The following is an 18,977-nucleotide window of genomic DNA, read 5'->3' as shown; positions in this document are numbered from 1 at the left end:
CAAGAACCAGGACCCCAGCCCCTAGGATACTGCGGGAGTCCATCGAGCATTGATGGTACCTACCAAACTAGGTCCATTCCGAGTCCACACCCGCGCGCAGCAGCAGGCCGATTGATTCCCCTTTTACCGATGGTGGCGGTGACGGTGCCGTTCAACTCGTCCAGACAAACAGCCCCAATGAAGATACACTACATGGTGACGAGACGGTATCCGGTATTCTAATCTCCTTGAGCGGTAGGGCAGGCTGGATAGCGCCCTTTTCGCCGCTATCGGAATCTACAACCTGAAGCCAATCATGCCGACCCCGTTCGCGCTTGGCGAATAATACCACGGTCCATACAAGTGCTGCATTGCGCGGGGGATCGCTTGCTGTAAGGATGATAGGAGAGGAATGTGTTGTGGTAGTTTGATGTTGATCTCTAGGAGCGAAAGGGTCGCGTTCGACTCATATCGTCGTTACTTCCATACTCTGTCAACCACGAGGGCGTAAATGAGATTAGGATGTCGGTTTGAAAGGATAAGACCGTCTGGGCGCATGGCTGTTACGGTAGGTGACAAAAACCTACGTGGTGCAACCTGCTACCATGTCCTTCTGGGTTAACGCAGACGAGAAATGCACAAGCCCAACGCCGACCCCGGTTAGTTGGAGCCCCAGGAGCTTATCGATGCTTTGCGCCAGGCGAACGTCCCTCTACCAGGACTGAAAGGAAGGCGGGGCCCCGGGAGAATATCATGGAGAACGAGTCGACTGTGCACACTGGAGCAGCGTGAGGGGAAAGGATGGAAAACGAATGAAGACAACATTCAACATCTTTCCTCGCTGGAACCCATCCAACCACCAGTCCCAACAGCAATCAGTATCTTATCATACTATGAGATCTCCGCCAGCCAGATAGCAGCATCCTCATGCTCTGGATCAGGCCAGTCCCTTGCAGGAGCCCGCCCCCAAACTTCAATTAAGGCTAATTCCTAGGATATTCCTGACCTCACAGCCATTGAGGCTGAGTAGGTAGCACGCTGCAACCCGTCCCTTGCATTAAGGGTCTTTCGTTTCATTGACATTAACCTAGCCGCAAAAAAGGGTCACCATGGGGGCCAATTCCAGACGCGGTATCTCCAAACCCCACCCAACGGCCCCAATGTTGGTTTGCCAAGCGGTCCAGGATCTCCATGTGCGGTTTGAGCCGTCTGCTTGGAACAATCGTTGAACGAGATGACCTGAGATTGATGTCTTGGCTATGTTGGTAGTAAAGTCCCCGTTGAAGGGTCTGTTGGGCTGGTCCTTAGGTCCTGTACTGGAAATTGCTACTGACCTTGGCTTCTAGTGTAGCTCTACCAACAATGTTCAGGATCGGGGCTGAGCAGACGGGTATGGAATATAAGTCCATGTCCAGCATGCTAGCTTATTGCTATGCTCACATATAAAAGCTCGACAGTTGCCCATCAAGTGAATACTTATTTCTGAAGAACAACATCACCGCACTCACAAGTCCACCCCTTACCCCCGATACCAACATATTCTTCATTCTGCCATCATGCGTTCAAGCACCATTCTGGGAAGCCTCGGCCTCATGGCCACCGCCGTCGCAGCCGCCGACGAAGTCATCACCATGTACATCGCAGATAACACCAACCCGCAACCCCTAGTCGGCCAGGTACTCGGCGGCGTAAGTTCACCTATCTTACGTATACTGTGACGAAGTTGCTCCCACTAACCCTCGCTACCTTAGCACTCGGACACAACCTCGTACCTCATCACCTGCGCCGACACCGTCACCAGCTGCGACGTCGATGTCCCCGGCGGCGTCACCCTAGTCCAGGCCCCATCGACGTACGAGATGAGAGCAGAGCTGGATGATGAGTACGTCTCATCTACAACTTACCCAAACCATAAATGTGAACTTGAACGTGAACCCAACTAACAAGCATAGACCCTACACCGTCGCCTGCAACCTCGACACCGAGGCCTCCCTCGCAACATGCTCCATCAAGCTTGGCGCCAGCGCTTGGTCAGACCCGTTCATGGAGACCGAGAGTGAGTACCCGGTTACTATCACGGAGGGAACGGGTGTGCCCATTTCAACCCCGGCTCCGGAGTCCGCGGCTTCGGTGGTCGCTACGACTACGATTTCTGAGTCGGACGCGACGTCGACCTCTACAACTCCCACCCCTGACCCTAGTGCTGATAGCGAGGACGAGGAGTCCGACGCGTCTAACAAGACGGATAGTGACAATGCGGCTATGGCGCAGGTTACGGGGATGGCTTGGTCTGCTGGGGCTGTTGTGATGGGGGTTGCTGCTGCTGTGATTGTTGCTTAGAATCTTATCAGTTTATTGACTGGAGATTATATGTATTCTTTACACTTTTTGCAAAGCTGATATGATGTGATATGTAGACATTGGAATATGCAGTATATCATATAAACACTGGCAACACACGATCAGGCCCTGTCCGGCATTAGTATTTATTCATCCAAGCTGCTACTGGATAGCCCAGCCAATATCAAATTCCACCAACCCCATTCCCATCCACAGTTCCCTCAACCTCCTCCAAGAACGAGGCCGGCCCAAACGCCCTCGCCTTATCCCTCCTCCCACTCCCATCCCCCCACGGACTCCCAACCTCAAGACAAAGATCCACGCGCTCCCTCGTCGCCTCCCTTATCCTCTCCCTCCACATCCTTCCCCTCTCCCCCCAAAGCCTCTTACTATAAGCCCTCCACAACCTTGGTAGCACACTAACATCTAACGCACAGTAATCAACCATCTCCTGACTCATGGGCCTCTTATTAAAGACATCATACGAGCCGCCGCGCTCCGGCGTAGAAAGCATAAGACCCTTCTTCTTGATCTTTCGCAGGATCAGCGCTTCATCTTCTGACAGTCCCGCGTCGCGCGCGATGCACTTTGCCAGCCCCGCTAAATGCGTCCGCTCGTAAGTTCGCGTTGCGAGCTCCATGAGCTGGATGTCTTGGATCCCGCGCAGGTAGACGCCGTATTGGGCGTAGAGGGCGTCTGCGTCGCTGCGCACGTCGAAGAAGGCTTTTTGGATGGTGGGGTGTTGCAGGATGCTTTTTAGCGTTTGCGGGTCCCCTTTTTCTTGCTGTGCTGTTGATTGGGTCGGATCTTGTGGTTCTGGTTCTGGTTCTGGTTGGTCATCGTCCAGCGGCGTCGTAAACGCCGCATCACCCAATGTATGCACGTCAACGAGGTAGATCTGGCCCGTTGGGAGATGGAAAATCTGCATTATTGAGATGGAGCCATGGCGTGAAAGAGCGCGGCCTTCTAGGTCGATGTAGAGTGAGGGTGGGTTGCTGGGGAGGGGGGATTCGGTGAGCTTTGACAGGAGGGTCTTGAGTTTTGGGATGGTGTCGATGAGTTGGGGGTCGGTGGTTGTCATGCCCGTGGGACCGGGGAGGGTTGAGAGCCATGATTTCTGTCTTGGTGATGGTGATGATAGTCTGGCGCGGAAAAGGGATCCGCGTCTAGATATGGAAATGAAGATCATGGCGGCTGGAGCCTGGGAGGTGCGAGAATCTGGGGTATTACGGTATTACCCCGGAGTCCGGAGTCGCGAGGTGCGTGGCCAACGAAGAATTGAGGATTCTGGCTTTGAGAACAAAAAGAATAAACAGCGAAAAGTGACTACGAAGAGGCTCGAACGAGAGCCCTTTCAGGGCGGCAAGGTTCACCCCGCAGGACCCCGCCAAGGCCGTATCTGCTTCGTATCCTCACAGTTGCTGGACTTGTCATTGCGCTGTACCGATGTCGTATTTTCGAACAGTTGACTTTTGCTATCTGTTCATTGGCACAAGCATGCTGATAGCCCTCCTTATAGGAACCTCGACGAGTGGCAGGATCCGGGCCCCGGCTGGGGAGGTAAATGCTACATATCACGTGACTCCAATGCCCATCTGTAACTAGTCCAGTTTTCTATGAATAGAACAAGGGTAGCGGACGTTGAGTACGCCATCAACGCCTTAAACATCAGCCCCAAATACCAGGTGGCGTTCAGATGACGTATATCTGGGATTGCGACATTTATGCGAGGATTAATATACGCCTTAACCAAGGTCTAGACCATTGATGCCAGCCTTGACGGTCAAGGAGATCTAGAATTTCTCGCAGTTCCTCATCGGCGCACCCATGGCTGGGGGTGGGGACGGAGACCTGAGATCGTAAGCTACGGAGCTCCAGGTACGTACTCCAAGCGTAAGCGCTGCGCGATCGTGCAACCATCCAATCCAATGTTCAGCGCAATGGTCTTCACAGTGAGAAGCCTGGGTAAAGCGAGAGCTACAGATTTCTTCAGGTCCTCACCAGTAGCAATGGGCCAGGCAGCTTAGCAGGCAGAGCGTTAGCAGCTTGCTTTCCCTCCTCAATTTTAGATAAGAGGGGATTCCAAGAGAGACTGCCAAGGCAAACAAAGAGCCTCAAAGATGAGAGACTTGCTCAGCGGACGCAATCGATTCTAGCCCTGGCTCTTCGTTTCTAGATCTTGCTTTTCATTTGTTCTTGCATCTCTGCTCTTGAGCAAGTGGATGGCACAACCTATTGAAGGCAATTATGAATACCGACCTAATGCGCTGCTCATAGTACACAGGCCATGTTCGTCAGGCGAACAAAATTATGATCTGCTCCACTGCGATGTTATATTCCTCGCTCTCTATATCTGACTGCCTGCAATCCCAAGCCCTATCTTCCTGACAGTCAGTCATTTGCCCTCAGTGGGGTATTAGCTTCTGGCTGACCCAGTATGTCTGGAGCACCGAGGAGGAACCATCACTGATTGGGGGGTATTAGGCGTACCCTCAGAAGTTCTCGGCGCCATAATAACTCTATATCTCGCAAGAAAGGTACGTATGCAGATAGATGCACCACCCACCGTCTGCCGCCGGGGATCTCCAGAGGTACGAATAAAGTTGACGTTGGCAGCCGGTGCTATGTTTAGAGGATAATCATGATTTGCGCCTGCTGAGCCACACTCGCCGGCTGGGCACGACTCAGTTTCGCACCCGAATGGGTCTGTTTCAGAATATGCCGTCCATGACAAGATGTTAGGGCATGATATCGCTTGACGCCCAGCAGGAGAAAAATGGAAATACTCCGGCGGGATCTCGATAAACGCTTGGCTTCGTCACAGTGACGTAGATCGAGAAATCGCACCACCTCTGGTGTCTTGGCGGTGTATTATGCACTCGTATGCATAGTCGGGATAGTTTGAGGTTGACGACCCTGCTGATCGAAGATAGGAGAGCTCTGAGCTGGCAGCTGAAGATCGCGATGATCACATAGCAGGCTGGGTGGGTTCGGGTTGGCCCGTGTGGCCCCTCGATCCAGGGGGACGGGACAGCGAGGAAAAGTTGAGACTGACGATATGATAGCTGCTCCAATTTACATACCACAGAGGGCTAACAACGAAGTCCCGCTGTTGGGCATTCGTGGGCATTCGTGGGCATTCGGGACTGCCGGGAAAGACGTGATTGTGCAGAGAGCAGGCCGTGCTGATCCCTGTGGGTATATATCTCACCGCGGCAACCGCAAGAAAGAGGAGCACCGAAGAGCAGAAATTCAGGGATAGCTCTGATAGCTACAGGCACATGATGCTCAGAAACTGATAGTTTGATGCCCGACGAACCCCTTTCTGCCTGTTCTGCAGCGAAGTTCCTGGATAGTGGATACAGAACACACGGACTGCACCCGGCTTGTGAAAGAAAAAGCAGGGAGAAGCCGAGCCGGCGGACTGGGAGCCGAGTGAAAGCCTGGGCGGTGATTGGCTGCGATAACAGAAACTCCGCGCAAAGCTTGAGATCCACAGGGGCAAAAAGTAAAAAAGCCGCGTTACATTGCAGTCGATTGTGCTGGTCGAGCACATGGCAGAAGCCGTGGCTGGCAGGCAGCGTGGCAGAAATGGTCCGATATCAGAGTCAGAGCCAGAATCAGAGAACCTCAGGAGGCGATCGTCATCGGCTTCCTATCATCTGTCACTGCCTTCACTCGCATCTCCACCGTCTATCGTCGAATCCTCTCCAATCATCCCGGCTGTGAGGTCATGGCTTCGCGTCGTCTTGGTCGTCGTCTTGGACGTTGAGTTATAACCCCACCAGGTCTCGACTGCGCTGAGCTGAAGTTTCTTCCCATCAAGTGACTGTCTATTGTGAAGAGCAGAAAGTCTAGGCCCGAATATTTTTGGTTCGTGCATGGCAGAGTTTGGTCGCCAGCTCTCCACCCGTGGTTTGGTCGTGGTCCGTTCGCACTCGAGAGCACAATTCTAGACTCGCACTTCTAGAAGCCTCATGAGCCCTCCAGCTTAAATCCTCCATCCCCTCGAATTTTGCCTGGTCGTCTATCATTCTTCTGTTTCATCCTTGCTTCATCTTTCCCGCGACTCGAATCCATAGCCGGACCAATGTCCGCACCGGAGGGCCATCCTTCCTATGAGCTCTTCTCCCCCGCCAACACCCCTCCCCTACCAGAGAATCCGGCCGACGAAAACTCCAATTCAGCGGCCACTGGTGCCGACAATGGCCCAGTCAACACATCTCATGCAGCAGCACCTAGCACGCAGACCGTCAACGCCAGCGCAGAGCCTCGAGGCAATCGCGTGAGGTTCCGGTCGTTCAGTAGCTATCGGGAGGCGGATGATCGCGCACTAACACCTGAGCCTGCGCCGGCAGTCACTCGCCCTGCCTTCCTGCGCAATGACTCGGACTACTCCGTTCGCTCCTACCACTCCATGATGGACTACGACGCACCCTCTGCCAATGTTTCCGACACTTCCGCCGCAACCCTGGTCTCAGGCTCCCCGCCAGAATCGCACAGCCGACACAATTCGCAGCAAGATATCCCAATCCACGAACTAGGACAACCCAAGCCTGCCGACAGCCAAGCTAAAGAGACGACCCCTAACCGCGATATGTCGGTCCGCGAGCGCTTCCGCAATGCTGGCCAGTTGATTCGCAAAAAGACCGTCTTTCTCGGCGAGCGGCTAGGCCGGGACGCTTATGACGACGGTGGCGATCTCGGAGCCTCGTTGCTACCGGACGACCTTGAGGGTGCGCTGCCTCCACTTCACCACCAGCAGCGCGATGAGGAAAAAGCTCCACTCGATCCCAATGCTGGCGGCCAGCCGCCACCCAGCGCGGAAGCCCATCGCCTCGTGCGTAGCGTCACCCAGAGCCATATGCGTCGCCGGCGGCCCCGATCGGCCTATGCACGGTCCGGTGCGAGCACGCCGGAAGGTCTCCGACCGGACTCATGGTACGGCTCTGGACGTGGTGGCATTTTGTCGCAATTGCTCCGTCTCCAAGCTGTGCAGAGCTCTGGAAGCAGCAGTGCGCCTGTCAGCGATGTCGAGTCTGACGGTGACTCCCCGATATCGTCTGGTGCTGCGACACCGAAGAAGGAGAAACTGAAGTGGTACAAGAAGTCGAACACGCATTCCACTGCCTCGCTGGTCGGGGCGTCGATGAACCTGAGCTCTGCCACTCTGCCTGCTCCCCCGGATGCATTCATGACCCCGAAGCGCGGACGAAAGAAGGCATATCGCAAGACAAGACTGGAGGATGAGATTCGTGTGACGGTGCACATTGCTGAAATCCTTGCTCGCCAGCGTTACATCATGCAGCTCTGCCGCGCCCTCATGCGGTATGGAGCACCCACTCATCGCATGGAAGAGTACATGATCATGACGGCGCGCGTCCTGGAAGTCGAAGGCCAGTTCCTTTATCTGCCTGGCTGCATGATCATGTCCTTTGACGACCCAACTACCCGCACCGCCGAAGTCAAACTCGTCCGCGTTGTTCAAGGCGTCGACCTCGGCCGTCTCGCTGACACCCACAATGTGTACAAGAATGTCGTCCACGACCTCATCGGCGTTGAAGAAGCGGTCTCTGAACTTGATCAGATTATGTCTCGCAAGCCCCGCTTCAACAAATGGCTCCTCGTTCCCGCCTATGGTCTTGCTAGTATCGCTGTTGGCCCTTTCGCCTTTAACGCCCGCCCGATTGACATGCCTATAATCTTCCTGCTTGGCTCGCTGGTCGGCTTCATGCAACACGTTCTCTCCCCAAAATCAATCCTCTACTCGAATGTTTTTGAAGTTACTGCTGCTGTGCTCACCTCCTTCCTCGCTCGTGCCTTTGGCTCCATTCAAGTTACTATCGGTGGTGAGGTACAGCGCCTGTTTTGCTTTTCGGCGCTCGCGCAATCTTCCATTGCCCTTATTCTACCAGGTTTCATCGTCCTTTGCGCCAGTCTCGAACTCCAGTCCCACCAGATGATCGCCGGATCAATTCGCATGATATATGCAATCATCTATTCACTTTTCCTCGGGTATGGTGTAACAGTTGGAACAACAATCTATGGCTTGATAGACGGCAACGCGACGTCCGAAAGGGAATGCAAGAATCTTGATGTTTATAGCTCGGTCTATATTCAAAAGTTCTGCTTTGTGCCCCTCTACATCATCTTCGTCGCGATCATCAATCAGGCGAAATGGAAACAGCTGCCAGTCATGATCCTCATCGCGCTGTCCGGGTACGTCACGAATTACTTTTCTACAACAAAACTGGGCTCGAATTCCGAAGTTGCGAATACAGTTGGTGCTTTCACAATCGGACTGCTGGGAAATCTCTATTCGCGAGTCTGGCGCGGACATGCAGCAGCAGCTATCTTACCTGCCATTTTCGTCCTTGTTCCCTCTGGCCTTGCCTCTAGCGGATCGCTCATTGCTGGCCTTAACTATGCGGATTCAGTTCGCGATGGAATTGAGAGCGGCAACTCGAGCAACATCGCGAGCCAGGATACGTCCATTGCAAGCCTCGGTTTCGGCATGGTGCAAATCGCGATCGGTATTACGGTCGGACTTTTCGTTTCGGCGCTCGTGGTATATCCGTTCGGCAAGAGGAGGAGTGGTTTGTTCAACTTTTAGACTTTTTTTCATCAGCTTCAGGTGTTATTCGGGGTTTCTGGGTTCTCATGCGACACGTACAGGACATATAGCACGATATACGTACACGATGGCATACAGTACATAGCTTTTTTTTTTTCAGGGTTTGTTATTTAGCGAGTCAGCGAGCGACCTCAGCGATTGGATATACTTTATTTTTGGCATAGATATGATACCGACGTTGACCGTTACCCTAATACAAAGACCAACGTCTATATGACTTCCTCTTTATCACGTCTCTTTTTTTGTAGAAGATAGTAGTAGGTCTCTTTCACTCAACGGTACCCGGGAGTACAAGCACTCTCCATTACAATGCCTTAGACCTTTCTTTTCTTCTATGATCTTTATTAAAGATTATCTTGGCTACTCGCCATCCATCAATACTCTTATCGCTCCATGCAGAGGAGGGTGTCGTATCAAACCCATTATAGTGGCCGAGAATGGTCTGATATATATTTGCCAATGTTCGGGGTGACTGAAGGCCGAGGAAAACCCGACATATACCCCATCCTCCTGCACCGCCATACTCTAGAGCATATGTAGTTATCAGCTCGTATTTTTCTGCGTCTAATATACAGCTTGGGTCATGTACAGCCACGTCATCCCTATCTCTATTATTATACAAAAGGCGCCCGAATACGAAGATGGCTGCGCTTTAGTCTGGTCTGGACCGTTGGACATGGCTGGGTTGCAGATGCAGATGCATCCTCGATCCTGTGCCATTGCAGCAAGTCTATTAGGGTGTTAGAATTCCCGATGTGGTGCATTGTGCGACCTAGACATAGTCTGCCCATATGATGGAAGGGCGGGGTTGAGAGAGAGGCTAGATGGAATGCTGAGGGGACTAGGACCTGAGCCTGTGACTGTACTCGGGCTCCATTGAGCGGCTCAATCTAAGAAAGGGTCTCCATCTCATTCTTATCAAATGTTTTGTTTGGCGTCAGTAAAGCGTTACTGAGTCACATGTAAGGAGAAGAGGAATGGATATGCATTGCAGTGCAGCGTTAGACATTCTCGAGAGAGACACGACCTCACAAAGCCCACCCCGGCACAACCGGCTCCCACGGGTTAAACTTCTCATTGTTCCGCGCATCCCAAGGCATCCAATCATCGAGCGTCTTACCAAACCGATCCTTGCGCAAATCCATCTGCGCACTCCCCCACCCATGCCCCAGAAGCTTGCGATTAAGATCACAGCTCAGTTTCTCAAGCGACACAAGCGGCGCCTTGAACCACCCGCCCGTCTCATTCTCAATCCGTTCATCAGCTTCCTCTGCCTTGCGAAATGAGTGCGTCCCCCACCCACCGAGATGATAGACGAACTTCGGATGTGTCCCGTCGAAACGCACGGTGCTCTGGTGGTGCGTCGTGTACTTGCTATGTGCGGACCACGACACGAAGAACACGTTGTCGTTCAGCGTCCACACGATGATGTGCTCCCAGTCGTGCGTGTGGCTGTTCAGCCACCCGAAGTCGCCTTCGAAGTAGTACCCGTATAGGTACGCGCACCAGCCGTGGTTGCACCGTTCGCGGACGTACGTTTGGCTGTGTGAGAGGCGGTCGCCGTTGCGGCAGCCGCGGAGGTTGGGGGATGCGCGGGTTTCGGACGACGGATCGGTTGAGTTGGAAGCGATGGCGGCACCAGCACCGGCGGCGTCCGTGGGAACTGCGGCGAGGACGTCCTGCTCTCGGAGCCAGGAGGTTGGTTGGGGTTCTGGGCGGATGGGGACGGAGATGCCGTCGTTCAGACGGCCGTCCGTGCTAAGGGCGGCGGTTTGGTAGCAGCTGTCTGTGTCGAAGTCGATTATGGGTTGAAATTTGAGCGCGCCGGGGCTGGCGGTTGTGCTGAAGGGGGTAAGGAGGTTTGCTTCGACATTGTAGAAGATGAGGAAGAGGGCAAGGGGGGAGAGTTTGCGGAGGATGGAGATCAGCATTGTGAGGCCGTCTTGTGTAGATCGAATTTGAAGTACGGAGTAATAACGTACAACGGCGTAAATCACCATGGCGACCCAACAATCTTATAGCCATAATCATTCTGCATCTTGGTCAAACCCGCCAGTTGAATGTCATATCCTCCGACAGGGCTGGAAGGCTCTGAAGCACCGCCTTGACCCCTGGACCCTGTACGGCCTTGCATACAGGTCGAGGTAGGACCGTGACGTGTTCCCAGCCACGGAGCGATGGACGAGAAGCTGGGTCCGACGAATCTCGTAAAGACGGCACATCGTCGTATCATGATCTGCTATAGATGCAAAGACGTTAGTGAGGTTGATCTAGAGCGTCTTAGAAGGCACTTGAATGCGTAGCGGTGAAACTTATAGAAGACCCGAGTATGATTTCTGCGGGATGCAGCTGGGTTAGAGATGTCTGTTAAGATGAAAAGAAGGGAGTGAAAATAGGCGATAGGAAGAAAGAAATCTTAAAGGAGCCAAGTGCATGTAAGCTTATAGACAGGGTCCAATATCTGCGTGTTTTAAGTCTCATGCAATGCACAGCTTGGGCCTCAGCTGAGGATATCGTATCACTTGGTCTGGGCCGCTCGAGACAACAGCTAAGGATGCGTAAACTGACACTGGGGCCCCAGCTGAGGAGACAATTTTATAAGAAGAAAACCAGAGTCCTCGCTTAGTCCGGAAACAACCCACCTCCGATCTTAATCTTCTGCTACCACTGCCATCAAAACAATCACTCATCGCAATGCACATACCACTCATAATTTCACTCCTCCTCTCCTCCCTCCTCCTCCAACTAGCCACATCCCAACGAACCCCCAACGAAAACCTCATCCTCGCCGACTGCGGCATCGGCCTCGGGCACGCCGGCGGCTCGACCTCCCGCGAAATGATCTATTACCCGGGCGACGTCTGGACGGGCAATGGACTAGAAACCTATAGACCGACAATGATGGTGAACGTCCCCTGGAGCGGCTCATACCCCTGGGGTCAAGCGGGTGGTGTTTCGGCGCGCATGCCCAACGGCGACGTTTTCAGCGTGCATATCAACCCGAATATCAAGGACCCGAATGCTGCCGGGGATGCATGGCATGCCTATGAGATGCACCTCCCGCTGAAGTGCTACAGTTACCATTGGGATAAGGTTTATAAATTGGATGATGGGAAGTGGTGTTCGAGTGCGTATGTTTGTAATCATCGGGGCACGGCGTATGTTCGGCCTGGGGGGAATCCGAGTCCGGCGCCGCCTTCTGGCGGAGGGGGAGGAGGAGGTGGTGGTGGTGGAGGAGGGGTTGTTTGTGATGCTCTATGAGAGAGTACGGTGTCTTAGGGATAATGGAGGTTGCGGTGTTCGTGATATAGGGGCTAGGAATGTTGTTGAAGCATTGTGTCTGTCGTTTAGCCAACAGTGGTATATAGCGCCTGCTTTGCCATTATTGATCATGTCAAGATCTTCCATTTCTCGTCCGTAACTAAAGTCCCTAAGACAGCAAAGCCAATGTATATTCAATCTCGTCTTACCTATTTCCGATGCTCAACCATCCCCAAATACGCCGTGAAAACCAACCACCCAAGCAAAGCATCATACCCTAATTCAAATACGCACCCCCCGTCTCCTCATGTATAACATCAAAGAGCGGCTTTGCACTGAAATACCCGGCCATCGGCGTGCCAACAGTCTTATACGTAAAAGCCGCATCCGCCTCATCGATCTTGACCGTCGCGCCTCCACGCCCAGCAGCCGCCGCATCAGCAAGCAACTGCGCATGGCAGCACTTCTCCAGACTGACGAACCAGAACACCGTCTCTTCAATCGTCTTGCCAACGGTCAGGAGACCGTGGTTCTGTAGCAGTGCAGCCTTCTTATCCCCGAGCGCAGACGCAATATTCCGCCCTTCTTCTTCCGCGAGAACAACCCCGTTGAATTGCCGGTACAAAACATGGTCCTGTAGACACCAATGTCAGCTTCCTTCTCTTTCCAGTAACCAACAAGCACTATCACTCAACCCCAGACGGTTGTGCAGACATACATTATAAAAAGCACACGAGTCCTGCGTAATAATATCCAGTTCCCGACCGAGCGTGCAAAACGCCCGTCCGTATAGACTATGGCTATGCGCCGCACAGAGAACATCCGGCCGTGCGGCATGAATCGCCGAGTGGATCATGAACGCCGCGGCATTGAGCAGCCGGCATGGTCCGCCCGCTATAACATTCCCCGAGTGATCGACTTGTATCAGATCCGACGCTTTGATCTGGCTGAAGGCAACGCCGAACGGGTTCACCCAGAATGTGCTCGGGTCGATCGGGTCGCGGAGGGTTATGTGGCCAGCGACTCCTGGACACGTACAACAAACATTAGCACTGTGTATACTTATGAGGAGGTAGTAATGGAGGAAGGAATTTGGGATGGCGGGAATACCCTCATCATAGCCGTTCTTCCCGAAGATGCGGAATGCGGCGGCTAGTCGGCCCTTCAGGTACTCTTGCTCTTTGACTTTGTCGTCGAAGACGGGGGGCTTGGGGATGGGCATCTTGACTTTTGCGGAGGCGGCGGAGGTTTCTTGGCTGTTGGTGCTGGTGCTGGCGCTAGCATTGCCATTGTTGGTGGAGGGTGAGGGGGCGGGGTCTGTTGCTGAGGGGGGCATATCGATGGTTTGTTTGCTGAGAATAGAAGTGAGTTTCTTGGTGATAGTAGATGTGTAGTTCAAAGGTGGCCTGGGTAGATAGATAGAGAGGATATGTGCAGGTGTAAAAAGAAGAAAGAAAAGCCAGAGCTACGCTGTTACCCAAGGGCGCAGTTACACAGTTACACTATAGGCAGGATCATCGTCCAGGAATAACCCAGCCCTTGCTTATCGGGCGGGGTAATGGCGTTTGCTACTGCAATCGGCTACCACTTTACCAATTGCCTCCGCAGGAATGCGCATATCCGAGGTTCCCCTCACGAATCAGGGCTTGTCTATTACGATCCTACGCACCACCACACCACTCTATATTCCTTAATCTGTACACCATCGCACCCTAGTAAAGCAAACTACATCCCCGCCTCCTTCCTAAACCCCCCCTTGGCCTGGCTGTCCCTATTTAGCGCATCAACCCACCCATCCCGTCTTTTACAATAGATCTCCCCCGCAAGTTCACCGGTCGCCTTGCGCGATTCCTCGTCAAGCGTCCCCCACTTGAGTGCCGCCCAGTCCGCACCCTCAGGCGACGAGGTAAAGTGGCATCCGCAGTCGGGGCAAAAGATGCGAGGCAGCGGCTTTCCGCTGTCCGTGCTGTTGTCCGTGAAGGTCTTCGGTTGGCCGGAGGTGTAGCGGAGCTGCGAGGGGTTGATGATGATGTTTGTGGAGAAGGGGCCGCCCGTGTATTTCTTGCAGCTGGTGCAGTGGCAGGTTATAATCTGTTGCGAGATGATTGTTAGTCTTCTGGTTGAAGGATTGAGGGAGCGGAGAGGGGTAGCTTGGTGCGTAATGTGGGGGAGGGAGGGGAGGACCTTGGGGGTTGGCTCGGAGGCTGGAAGGTCGATGGCGTAAGTAATTTTGCCGCAGAGACAGGCGCCGTTTAGGGTTTTGGCGGACATGTTGGATAGTGGGTGAAACTTCTTTGTTTCTATCTCAATTGCAGTCAATGGTGTTCAGGGAATTCAGTGACTTCATCGATTGTGGGCTTTCGGTGTCCCCACTTCAATTACTAAGGCGATTTTCAGAGAAGTAGGGTAGCACAGATGGGTTGTATAATCAAGGTTGCTCATTTCAAAATGTATTAACAACACGGGTGTTCCGGGGGTATATAAAGTCTAGAGAGGCTAGTTATCTTCAAGACAGTTCATAATGGAAACGGAACTCTGATCATCGGCGCCTCGTCTAACCTCGCCTGCCACGAAGCCGTCTCGTCCAGCGACCTCGGTTCTTCCAGCTTATTCGGAGCGCCGAGCATCGGTTTGAGGTCAGCGTCGCACAATGTCCCCGGTGCAGGGAGCTCGCCTTTTTGGAAGTACTTGCGGATGGATTGGTCGACGCACGTCGACGGCGCCGCAAGAGTGGAATGCTACGGTCATTAGTGGCCAATGCGGGAAGAGCAGGGTCAATAACTTACACCTTCTGAGTCCTGCTGGAGTAATACCGACCCAGGGAACGCACCGGACATCTTCTTTGCGCTGATGAGGTAAGTAAGGATTTTGACGTTGGACTGTGGTTGAGCCCTACCTTGCCAAAGGGGTGACCGGATCGAGAATATTATTCACGAATAGCATAGGGAACGAGGTATTCCCGGAAACAGGAACTACCAGGGTCAGAGTATATCATGATAGTGACAAGGATTGGCGTTCTACCTTGCATCTTCCACTTGGGCTTGACACTCCAACCAGCACAGTTGAGCCGCGTGTGAGCCCAATAATCACCAATCATACTGCTGAGCTCTTGGAGACCTCGCCAATGCCGCTTGAAGTCATGCTCGTCAGTTGACTGCATGTACTCTGCATCAGAGCATAAGATGGCAGAAGTAGAATACAACTCGTTCTGCCCTGGCGCCTCACATTCAGACGACCACGGCCCCGCGATCAGACACTCATTAGAAGGACATGATGGGGAGTGACGGCCTATCTTAAAATCAGCCAGAGCGGAACCATCCCCTTTTAGAAGGTCGCCTGCAATCCCCGCCAGGTAGGTGAAACCGACCAAAGGCTGATAGATCGCTATCCGCAAAACGACCTTTAGGTCAGACCACGTCACGACTTCCGGCCCTCGCGTCTCAGAAGGTGGAACGGCAATAGAGGAATTGTACAGAGCGTTCTCAAGTTCTTTGTACATCTCCTTTATTGCCGCTGGGCCTCCTTCTGCATAGAATGGGCACTCCGCCCCGATCGCATTGCAGTAGAGGGAGAACTTGTCAAATATGGCATCAGCATCAGCAACCGGCTCCGGTCCAACTCCCGAGTAGTACTTGTCCGCATCAACGACGGCATCCAGAACCATGCGTTCAACGCGGTCCGGAAAGAGCGCAGCAAAGGTGGCACCCAGAACGGTCCCATATGATCGGCCCCAATACAAAAGCTTCTCCTGCCCACGGCGCCATTCAGTCCTTGAAAGGATGGACTGCTGTGCAGCGAAATCATTAGCTTTGTGATGTTGGCCCTGAAATTCCAGACCTTGCTTTTGCCGCCACTCGCCGTGTCGCTCGATGATTTCTAACATGTCTCTGGCAACTGGGGGCGTATTAGTATGCTCCCCAAGAGCGTGCCCGCCAGCCAAGGGCGTTGAAATGCTCTGTGAACATGAAGGATTGAGAGCTATGGCGCGCTGCCAGTTCCGCATGAAGGACTCCGCTGAACTCCCGAGTATCCCATCCGCTTCGGCTTGAAGCTCCCAATTCTTTTGAGAAGAAAGATCCGGGAAGCAGCTAAAACCTGGTGTCGTATTGTTGACACCGCGGGGATCGAACCCGATGATATCATAATACAGATCTGAAGATTGATCCCCACCAGTAGGTACAACTTTCGCATCAGCGATGGTCTGGAGATCGCGCCCGAACTCTAAGGCCTGCGCGACTCCAGAACCACCAGGGCCACCTGTAACAGTCAGCAGGCTGCCGGCTAGTAACGGCAACATGCGTACCAGGGTTGATCAGTATTGCGCCGCCATAACGGGGGTCCGTTACAGGAACCTTTGCCGGGAGTCGAGCGATGGCAATTGCCATGCGGGTCCCTTTGCCATCCTCCCGATGGTAATCCATCGGAACATCAAGCCGGGCGCATTGGAAACCATCGAAGCAATCATGATATTCAAGGGATTCTGATGGGTCAATCTGCCCCCGTTAGCCTTGGAAGCTGCATAACCACAATCACCAGACCTGGTCCCAAGAGAACCGAGTCTTTAGCTCGGCAGCCGAGTTAGGGCTGATCTTTGCATAAGAGATTGGGAACAGCCACCATGTCAGCCCCGCAAGAACCGCCAAAGCCAGCGCGGTGGGACTGGGAGCGCTTCTTCGGGTAGGCCCGCCTCGCCCTATGGAATCATCAACATGGCGGATGTTACTGCGCTGTTTACGATCTTCCATAGCTCGACGGTCGCTTCATAAATGCATCCGGTCAGACGCCAATCAGTCCTTGACGGCCTGACTCGGGGAGAGGAAGGGTCTTAAGTAGCGCCCTGTGGGCCTTATCTAGCATTATGGGGGGACGGCTGAGACTGAGTCGCAAATTTCCTCCGCGCTGATAGACGAACACGCATGGAATGGTGTTCCTCCACCGACGAATAGATGGAAGCGTATATGAAATCTCAGCAGGATGACAGGCAGTCAGCCATGCAAGGTGATCCTAGATTGGTGGGAGGTCCTGGCTTTCGGCAAGGGAGCATCTCTGATCCTGTGTGGAGTGTGCCGAATGAACCATCTTTGCATCGCGCTAGCGCAGAGCAGCTGATAGCCAAAGTCTGCTTTTTGGTGGGCCAACAGCAGCGCCTGGTTGAGGTGACCAAAAAAGCAATAGACTTAGTCCAACCACTCATCGTGTGGTAGTTTGTCATAGTAATGAGAGGACTTGAATACGTGTAACATGCTTGAATTTGAGAATTCAGCAGAACAAAAGAAATGGGGAGGAATCCTTTTGACAGTAACGGTTGATCCGTGGTTGCTGGCGGGGATGATCGGCCAGTGAAGAGGGTCCGAGAGGCCTCGGATTTTGCCGCCAAGGAAATACACCGCCTGCTTGTAATGACCTTTGATGAGAAATGCACGTGACAGACGCGACGCGTGGGAATCAATGGGTGAGAAGAAGATTCCAAAGAATCTGGTATCATCATTCATTACGCAGGTTCTTCTTATTTTTACTTCTTCATCTACTCATACTATCTATCCATTTTAATACTACTTGAACCTTCTTTTTGATCTGTGCGACGCAATGGACCTGCTGCTACACCAGGAAGATGACGTGGACGCGAAGATTCGACAGGCGGAGGAGGAACTGGCGAACATTCGCAAGCAACGCGCCCTGATCGAACTGCAGAACCAGCTGGCTGAGGAGCAACGATTACTCGCCGATGCGCAACAGATCCCAACCAGATCACCGCCGTACACCCCGACCCTCCACATTTCCTCGGTCGCTACCCCGTCGTTGCCCTCGAACCCGAACAACCAAGGTTTAAGCGGTCGGACTCAGAGTTGACATTGGCGCCAGAGGATGGACTTCTGGCCTTTCCAGAACACACCCAATGCTCCCCGTCACCAAAGTGTATCACGGCATCCACCGCAAAGAGTTTCTGCAGCTCATGCGTCGCCTGGTGATACACTTCGCAGAATGGCCACATTACTACACGAGCGATGGCAACAAGGTGGCCGAGGCGTGCCGACATTTGTCCGAAGGTCTAGCTGTGAAGTGGGCGCTTGTGCGACTCACGCCGGAGGACAGACGGACATGGTCAGAGTTTTGTGTCTGGTTGAATTCAAATATCCGCAACTTCGTCAACCCCGATATCGCAGAAAGGAGATACAAAGCCGCTCGCCAGTGCAGGGGGGGAGACTGTAAACAGGTTTGCGAGGACCCTCGGATCGCTGGAAGTAGACCTGCCGCGTCTTGTGACAGATTACGAACGGTGCGAGCGACTCTGGATAGGTGTCTTACCGGAGGTTCGGAACGCATCTCGGTCCGGGTTTCCAACATCCTATCAACTCGGCGTTACACAGCTGATTGCCGCGGGGAGGACCTTGACACGCGAGCGACCGCGGCGAAGGAGACGTCGAAGAGGTCGAAGGGTCGCTGCGGCCATTGCGTGAGACAAACGCCACAAGCTCAGTTCTGGCTTTGTCTTGGACTCGGCATGTAAGTGTATCGGTGTAACGCTGGCAAAGCACTGTCAGCTCTTAAGCATTGCTCGAATCATGTGGTCGGATTGTAATCAATGTACATATAAAAGCTCAGCTCTGGCAAACATAAGAATCGAGGCTGAGAGAATGATGCCTGAGCGAAAGTCAGAGCGATAGCCAGACTTTATCATCGTCCGTCTGCTTATCTGAGCGACGTATTCGTGTCTGCCAACAAAGCAGCGTTTGGGCCTCGGAAATGCCGATTAAGACAACAT

At 53.2% G+C, this 18,977-nt stretch overlaps 9 protein-coding genes across 9 annotated transcripts; 4 read left to right on the top strand and 5 right to left on the bottom strand.

The window, feature by feature from the left end:
• Positions 1-1,350: 1,350 nt before the first annotated feature.
• BDW74DRAFT_17645 (uncharacterized protein) lies at positions 1,351-2,411 on the top strand. Its single transcript, XM_073728611.1, has 3 exons — positions 1,351-1,667; positions 1,731-1,861; positions 1,932-2,411. The coding sequence occupies exons 1-3, from the start codon at positions 1,536-1,538 to the stop codon at positions 2,317-2,319; spliced, it is 651 nt and encodes a 216-aa protein (XP_073584243.1). The 5' UTR covers positions 1,351-1,535; the 3' UTR covers positions 2,320-2,411.
• BDW74DRAFT_17637 (ribonuclease H-like domain-containing protein) lies at positions 2,311-3,636 on the bottom strand. The gene has a single exon (XM_073728586.1). It carries the CDS (start codon positions 3,506-3,508, stop codon positions 2,504-2,506), a length of 1,005 nt encoding a protein of 334 aa, XP_073584242.1. The 5' UTR covers positions 3,509-3,636; the 3' UTR covers positions 2,311-2,503.
• Positions 3,637-6,229: 2,593 nt separating this feature from the next.
• Positions 6,230-9,123, top strand: BDW74DRAFT_17623 (uncharacterized protein). Its single transcript, XM_073728554.1, has one exon. It carries the CDS (start codon positions 6,410-6,412, stop codon positions 8,930-8,932), a length of 2,523 nt encoding a protein of 840 aa, XP_073584241.1. The 5' UTR covers positions 6,230-6,409; the 3' UTR covers positions 8,933-9,123.
• Positions 9,124-9,772: 649 nt separating this feature from the next.
• BDW74DRAFT_152755 (NPP1 family protein) lies at positions 9,773-11,305 on the bottom strand. Its single transcript, XM_073724423.1, has one exon. It carries the CDS (start codon positions 10,951-10,953, stop codon positions 9,982-9,984), a length of 972 nt encoding a protein of 323 aa, XP_073584240.1. The 5' UTR covers positions 10,954-11,305; the 3' UTR covers positions 9,773-9,981.
• A 342-nt stretch (positions 11,306-11,647) lies between these two features.
• Positions 11,648-12,214, top strand: BDW74DRAFT_177880 (uncharacterized protein; the record flags this gene model as incomplete). Its single annotated transcript, XM_073729022.1, has 1 exon — positions 11,648-12,214. The coding sequence occupies one exon, from the start codon at positions 11,648-11,650 to the stop codon at positions 12,212-12,214; it is 567 nt and encodes a 188-aa protein (XP_073584239.1).
• A 102-nt stretch (positions 12,215-12,316) lies between these two features.
• BDW74DRAFT_17612 (class II aldolase/adducin family protein) lies at positions 12,317-13,839 on the bottom strand. Its single transcript, XM_073728523.1, has 3 exons — positions 13,325-13,839; positions 12,933-13,240; positions 12,317-12,848 (listed from the first exon to the last, which is right to left on the bottom strand). The coding sequence occupies exons 1-3, from the start codon at positions 13,548-13,550 to the stop codon at positions 12,492-12,494; spliced, it is 891 nt and encodes a 296-aa protein (XP_073584238.1). The 5' UTR covers positions 13,551-13,839; the 3' UTR covers positions 12,317-12,491.
• A 72-nt stretch (positions 13,840-13,911) lies between these two features.
• Positions 13,912-14,544, bottom strand: BDW74DRAFT_152750 (GFA family protein). Its single transcript, XM_073724422.1, has 2 exons — positions 14,399-14,544; positions 13,912-14,305 (listed from the first exon to the last, which is right to left on the bottom strand). Exons 1-2 carry the CDS (start codon positions 14,483-14,485, stop codon positions 13,940-13,942), a joined length of 453 nt encoding a protein of 150 aa, XP_073584237.1. The 5' UTR covers positions 14,486-14,544; the 3' UTR covers positions 13,912-13,939.
• On the bottom strand, positions 14,523-17,517 carry BDW74DRAFT_152747 (putative proteinase). Its single transcript, XM_073724421.1, has 6 exons — positions 16,753-17,517; positions 16,518-16,707; positions 15,236-16,471; positions 15,111-15,186; positions 15,001-15,061; positions 14,523-14,952 (listed from the first exon to the last, which is right to left on the bottom strand). Exons 1-6 carry the CDS (start codon positions 16,957-16,959, stop codon positions 14,731-14,733), a joined length of 1,992 nt encoding a protein of 663 aa, XP_073584236.1. The 5' UTR covers positions 16,960-17,517; the 3' UTR covers positions 14,523-14,730.
• Positions 17,518-17,701: 184 nt separating this feature from the next.
• On the top strand, positions 17,702-18,852 carry BDW74DRAFT_152738 (uncharacterized protein). The gene has a single exon (XM_073724420.1). It carries the CDS (start codon positions 18,111-18,113, stop codon positions 18,720-18,722), a length of 612 nt encoding a protein of 203 aa, XP_073584235.1. The 5' UTR covers positions 17,702-18,110; the 3' UTR covers positions 18,723-18,852.
• Positions 18,853-18,977: the final 125 nt, after the last annotated feature.

Source organism: Aspergillus multicolor, assembly GCF_047715735.1.
Source record: "Aspergillus multicolor strain CBS 133.54 unplaced genomic scaffold BDW74scaffold_11, whole genome shotgun sequence".
NCBI lineage: Eukaryota > Fungi > Ascomycota > Eurotiomycetes > Eurotiales > Aspergillaceae > Aspergillus > Aspergillus multicolor.
The sequence above is the reverse complement of the archived record's forward strand: the minus strand, read 5'-3'. Positions and strand labels throughout refer to the sequence as shown.